We start from the raw sequence: 6,719 nt of genomic DNA, 5'->3' as shown, positions 1-6,719 counted from the left end.
AATTATAATTTATAAATTCTTATATTATATAAATCGGATACTCACAATTTGTATATACATCATACTTAAGGAATATACTAATTTAAACTCACATTAGTATATTACACAATTTTATCCCTCATACAAACAATAATTAGCAGAAAAACTACAAATATCTTTTTCTATGGTAAGTAGAAGGAAGAGAAGAAAAAAATAAAAGGAGAAAGGGGGAAAACTGTTGGACCCTTTATCCAGTGAGATAATGTAAAGGGAAAGCGAGAGGAATCTGAATGAGAAGCACGTGGCATAATGTGGTGTATTTACAGATTGGCCTCGTGGAAATGTTGTCTTGTCCTCTGGTTTCGTAACATTTCGCTCTTCTTTGACTGACATTTTTAACTGTATTTTAAATTTGTCTTAATGGATATGCATACAAAATTACAAATATCAACCAATCTCAGTTATTGTCTGGTAAATGTGATTCACCTCAGAATATAACCTGGGTATTTTATTTTCTAAATAAAAAATAAGTAAAAATCAAATACATTTATTGACTTTGAAAACCCTAAAATAGAAATCATACTTTTCTCTATTTAAAAATTAGGAAAATGTTTAGGGGCTATGTTTAGGTAACAGGAACGAAATGAAACAGGATATATCATATTCTTTATCTTTTACTATTAACTTTCGGAAAAAAAAAGAGCCTCCGCTTCTTGTTTGATTCTAGTTCATATGATGTAGTATATTTTTTGTTTTTAAATTTTGATAAAAATTATAAAAATATTTTTAAGTTTTATTTTATTTTAATTTTTAAAATTTTTTTATTTATATCAAATATATTTTTTACAGCTAATTTTTTAAAAATTTAAGATAAATTCAATAACAATTTTACAAGAACAACCCTCAATACAAGTAAATCAAGTATAATTTTCATACATTATTGTTAGATTAATTTTAAATTTTTTAAAAATTTAGCCGTTGAGAATAATTTGATAAAAATAAAAAATTTATAGAACAAAATTAAAACAAAATAAAATTTAAAAATATTTTTAAAATTTTTGTAAAATTCTAAAAACAAAAAATATACATTATCCAAATTTTATATAAGGGATTAAGCCCATAGATATTGGTGTTCATTTATTTCTTTTTTGTAGGATATATTCATTAAACCCAAGTACCCAACTATCCAAGTCCAACTGTACAATGAGACAATATAAAAAGAAAATTGAGACCAGAAAGAAAACGTACAACTGAAAGCGGCCCAGACTATGTTTTTGTTTCAACTGCAATTGATGCTTATATGTTCCCACAAACAAGAATCTTTTAACAGAAAGACGTATAGTTCTGTACTTTCGTAAAATTAAGTATATTATTATTATTATTATTATTATTATTATTATTATTTGTTACTCAATTACTCTACTCCGACGACTGCTCCCTCCGATCTAACCTTGTTTTTCACTTATTCCTCTCCCAACAACATGCTATTTCAAAATAAAATGGGAAAGCCAGTAGTATAAGTTAATGCTTGTTGAATTCAAAACCAATAAAAAAATAAAATAATTAGAAAGAAAACAACTGGAACAAAAAGGGGAAACAATGGTAATAGAGGGAAACTGCCACCATCGATATATATAAGGAACTACCTAGTAAGACATCCATGACCTCAAAATAGAAGCACTCTCCGCAGATCCCAGATTATACAATGACTTAATGTCTCAACGACCCTCAATCCATTCAAAACACATCAACAATAAACAAGTCAACGTATTTTGACTGTTCCACAATTTAAAGCAGATTAAGCAGCAGCCTCCTCTTCTTCCTCTCCATATTCTTCCTCATCAGCAGTAGCATCCTGGTACTGCTGATACTCTGCAACTAGATCATTCATGTTACTCTCAGCCTCGGTGAACTCCATTTCGTCCATTCCCTCTCCAGTGTACCAATGCAAGAAAGCCTTGCGCCTGAACATTGCTGTGAACTGCTCACTAACTCTCCTGAACATCTCCTGAATTGATGTTGAGTTGCCAATGAAGGTGGATGCCATCTTGAGACCCCTAGGTGGAATATCGCACACGCTAGACTTCACGTTGTTAGGTATCCACTCCACAAAGTAAGAAGAGTTTTTGTTTTGCACATTTATCATCTGCTCATCCACTTCCTTGGTGCTCATCTTACCACGGAACATTGCCGAGGCAGTCAGATAACGACCGTGGCGTGGATCTGCAGCACACATCATGTTCTTGGCATCCCACATCTGCTGAGTCAATTCAGGCACAGTCAAGTTGCGATACTGCTGGGAACCTCTTGATGTCAAGGGTGCAAACCCAACCATGAAGAAATGGAGACGAGGGAAGGGGATAAGGTTGACAGCAAGCTTTCTAAGATCAGAGTTCAGCTGCCCAGGGAAACGTAGACAACAAGTAACTCCACTCATGGTAGCAGAAATGAGGTGGTTAAGGTCACCAACTGCAATAATAAGAAAAGTAGATACAATATACATTATGAGTTCAAATCAGACAAGCAAACAAAACCAAATGATTGCAGAAGTTCAACAACCATAACCACAGGTATGAGTGAGACACAAGACACAAACCCACTTGAATCCTCCCACTAACGTGATATATACTCCTATTTTAATATTCAAAATTGAATGGTCTAGGAAAATGAAAACTTCGTCTTAATCATTACTTAACACATTTTTTACCTCAAGCAAATAAATACAACATCAATATTATCCATACAGCAAGAATACTAATCATAAATTTCACTAACTGTACTAAAATTCAAATAGAAACTCACAAGTTGGTGTAGCAAGCTTCAAAGTGCGGAAGCAGATATCATAGAGAGCTTCGTTGTCCAAGACCATGCATTCATCAGCATTTTCAACGAGCTGATGAACAGAAAGTGTGGCATTGTATGGCTCTACAACTGTGTCGGACACCTTGGGGGATGGAAAGACGGAAAATGTCAACATCATGCGGTCTGGATATTCTTCCCGGATCTTTGAGATGAGAAGGGTTCCCATGCCTGAGCCAGTACCACCTCCCAAAGAGTGGCAGACTTGAAATCCTGTTCATATATATTCAACATATAACTCAATTGCTTAGCCACAGTTGCAAATAACTCAACGTGATTAAATTTTGACAGATATGCAAGAAGTTCAATAAGAAACCAAAAACGATTTTTCAATTTTAAGTTTTTAACACAGCCATGCACCAACACTAAATAAATGCCAATGTATAGTCCAATGTTTAAATTATGGAATCGGATTTTTACATAACGATATGAAACATACAAAAGCTTAAAGCTGTATTCTAAATATCTAATAACACATTACAGATATTTAATAAAAATAAAACTCGTATCAATGCCAAAGACAGAAAAATATCTTCAGATTATAAGCATATGTTATGGTGAACAAGAGATGGATTAGAACGAAAATGATGTGAAGAAATCCACATTCCACGAATAATGTTGAGACCAACCAAAAAAAAGTTCTAAAATCACAAACTGCAACTAAACAACAAAGCTTGGTCCCCGACACCAAAGTTCAGTGAACAGATTACATATTATAACCAATCCAAGGCACGTAAAAGAAAATCAAGCGAAAAAACTTGAACACAATTTATATCAACGCGAACCAAATTCAGGGAAAAAAATTGCTTGGAACGAGGACCTAAATTGCATTAAAATAAAATAATAATCCAGAAACAACAATTGGCTCCTGAACGATACTAAAATGAAACACAAGAATAGAATAAATCGAAGAAGAAAGAATGAAAGAAAGAGAGAGATAGCGAATTGAATACCCTGCAAGCAATCGCAATTCTCGGCCTCCTTCCTGACAACATCCAAGACGGAGTCGATGAGCTCAGCTCCCTCGGTGTAGTGACCTTTGGCCCAGTTGTTACCCGCACCTGACTGCCCGAACACGAAATTATCGGGGCGGAAGATCTGCCCGATCGGACCGGATCTAAGAGAATCCATGGTTCCAGGCTCCAGATCCATCAAGACGGCGCGTGGCACGTACCTTCCGCCGCTGGCCTCGTTGTAATAGACATTGATGCGCTCGAGCTGGAGCTCTGAATCGCCGCTGTACTTTCCGGTGTGATCAATGCCGTGCTCGTCGCAGATCACTTCCCAGAATTTGGCACCAATCTGGTTGCCGCACTGGCCACCCTGGATGTGCAAGATTTCTCTCATTTTCTCGGGAAAGTGACGAAAGGTGGAGAGCGGAGAGAGATGATAAAATAACGAAAGGTGATATTCTTTTTCCTTTACTCTCCCTTGCGCTTTGGGGGAGGGAGGGTACAATTTAAAAGGCGTGGTTGGGATTGTAATTATGGCGTGGTTTAAGGGTTAATTTTATGACGTGTGGTGGTGCTTGTTCTTTTCTTCCATTATGAGCTGTGGAGCCGCCCAATTCTTCTCTTCTCGTCTAAAAATATCGCACGATGGATAACAACCCAACAATCGTTATTGACTTTATGATTACAGTTACAGATTTGACATCACTCATCCCTATGACCCTATGCTATTTACACTTAAATCAAATATAGACCACTCCAATTTGGATAGTCCTTAAACAGATTGACATTTTTGTTCTATCACACGCTTCCGTAGATGCCACCTGTCAACGTCTATGCATTTTTGTTTTTGGGCCGGTTTAAGCCCAACTCAAAAATATGATACATGCCCAATGCCCATACATGAAAATTTCATTATTGAAAAAATTGGTTCGATTTATGTTTATTTTTTAATATTTTTTATTTTCAAGACTTTTATACAAAAATAGAAAGTGAAAACTGAAAAAAGAATTATTATTTGAGAAAAGCTCTGCATACAAGTAGGGCTGAAAGTGAGCCGAGCTGAGTCGAGTTAGACCAAGCTCAAGCTCGACTCACCAAAATTGAGTTTGGCTCACGACTCGGGTCATTAACAATCGAGCCTATTTCTTAAGTTCAAGCTCGGCTCACCGAAAGCTCACGAGCTGGCTCAAATAATAAAAACATAAATACAAAATCTATAATTTTATATCAATAAATTGTAACTTATATATTTTAATATATATATATATATCGAGCCAGCTCACGAGCTAATGAGCTGAGCTTATTCAAGCTCAAGCTCAGCTCATTTAATTTATGAGCTTAATTCTAGGCTCAAGCTTGGCTCACCAGCTCACGAGCTTAGCTTATCGAGCTATTAACCAGTCGAGCTCGAGCTGGCTCATGAGCTAGCTTGACTCACTTCCAACCCTACATACAAGTCATTAGGACTTGTATGTTTTACAAGTTAATTAACGAATAAACCCCAAAAAACACAATGCAAGGTCTACGTTCTTCTTCTTCTTCTTCTTCCTCTTCCTCTTCTTCTTCTTTTCTTTCGTTTCTTGCCTTCTCTTTCTCCTTCTTCTTCTTCTTGCTGTACGTTCTTCTTCCTCTTCCTCTTCTTCTTCTTCTTCTTTTCTTTCGTTTCTTACTTTCTCTTTCTCGTTCTTCTTCTTCTTTCACGTTCTTCTTCCTCTTCCTCTTCTTCTTCCTCTTCCTCTTCTTCTTCTTTTCTTTCGTTTCTTGCCTTCTCTTTCTCCTTCTTCTTCTTCTTGCTGCACGTTCTTCTTCCTCTTTCTGTTCTTCTTCTTCATTTACGTGCTTTTCTCTCTGTTTTCTTTCTTCGTTGTTCTCGATTTCTATTTTTTTTTACATCAAGCTCTGAAATCATTTTTAAAGAAGAAGAAGCAGCAGAAGATGAGGATGAGAAAGAGAAAGAGTTCTGAAATATGTATAAGGTGTACTTCAACGAATTTTGGGTGTATTTCTTAAATCTTTTTGGTGTATTTCTGTAATTCTTTGGGTGTATTTCTATAATCGTTTGGGTGAATTCCTGTAACCGTTTGGGTGTATTTCTGTAATCTTTTGGGTGTATTTTTGTAATCGTTGGGGTGTATTTCTGTAATTCTATTATCTTCAAATTTGGCAAGAAAATTGTTTTCATGGAGGAAGAAGAAGAAGAGTCGTTCATAATGCATAGTGAGTAGCGCGCTTTGGAAACAGGAAGTTGTTGAATAACGTGCATTTTATTTACTCTTGAATGTGTAAGTGTGTAATGCGTTAATTAAGTGTAATGCATGTATTTTATTGGACTTGTAAGCCAAAAGACTTGTATGTGTAGCAGGACTCATTTTTACTACTTTTTTGTTTACAAAATTCTAAAATACAAAATACTGAAAATAAAAAATATAAATATAAATCAAACAAACTTTCAACTAAAATACATTTAGTTTGAAAATCGATTTTGATTATAACTCAGAATGTAAAAATATACTAGAAAAAGTTTTAAAAATATATCTAGTACATATAATATATAAAAAAAAGTTACCAAAATATAATATATAAAAAATATTATATGCACATAAAAAATTAATTATTCTATATTTGTGTATAAATACGTGTAAGGTTATTAAATTCACAAGTCTAAATAAATTTGTGGAGCTCACCTAAATTCAACTTGTAAATTCAACTCGTAGGCTCACATAGTTTACTTGTTATACATTCATTTTTTTTAAATTATATATCATATATAATATATATTTACTCAAATCTAAACATTATTTTTAAATTAACAATTTCACCACAAAACACATAATAAATTAAAATATAATACAAATTATAATAAGTACATCTAAATATTTTATTATTATACAATATGTAATATCCTACCACACAGAGTTTTACGCTTAA

General features: G+C 34.2%; 1 protein-coding gene across 1 annotated transcript; it reads right to left on the bottom strand.

Annotated features, from left to right (window-relative positions):
• Positions 1-1,585: 1,585 nt before the first annotated feature.
• LOC107481682 (tubulin beta chain) lies at positions 1,586-4,285 on the bottom strand. Its single transcript, XM_016101977.3, has 3 exons — positions 3,792-4,285; positions 2,782-3,051; positions 1,586-2,448 (listed from the first exon to the last, which is right to left on the bottom strand). Exons 1-3 carry the CDS (start codon positions 4,183-4,185, stop codon positions 1,778-1,780), a joined length of 1,335 nt encoding a protein of 444 aa, XP_015957463.1. The 5' UTR covers positions 4,186-4,285; the 3' UTR covers positions 1,586-1,777.
• Between the last annotated feature and the right edge of the window lie 2,434 nt (positions 4,286-6,719).

Source organism: Arachis duranensis, chromosome 3 (assembly GCF_000817695.3).
Source record: "Arachis duranensis cultivar V14167 chromosome 3, aradu.V14167.gnm2.J7QH, whole genome shotgun sequence".
Taxonomy (NCBI): Eukaryota; Viridiplantae; Streptophyta; class Magnoliopsida; order Fabales; family Fabaceae; genus Arachis; species Arachis duranensis.
Note: the sequence above shows the minus strand (reverse complement) of the source record. Positions and strands in the feature narration are given on the sequence as shown.

Bases quoted from the DNA above. Each gene is read 5' to 3' on its own strand.
- LOC107481682 (XM_016101977.3), bottom strand. From the start codon at position 4,185: ATGAGAGAAATCTTGCACATCCAGGGTGGCCAGTGCGGCAACCAGATT. The intron at 3,052-3,791 runs GTATTCAATTCG...ATATATGAACAG, and splicing joins GAATTGCGATTGCTTGCAGG to GATTTCAAGTCTGCCACTCT. The intron at 2,449-2,781 runs GTGAGTTTCTAT...TTATTATTGCAG, and splicing joins GAAGCTTGCTACACCAACTT to TTGGTGACCTTAACCACCTC.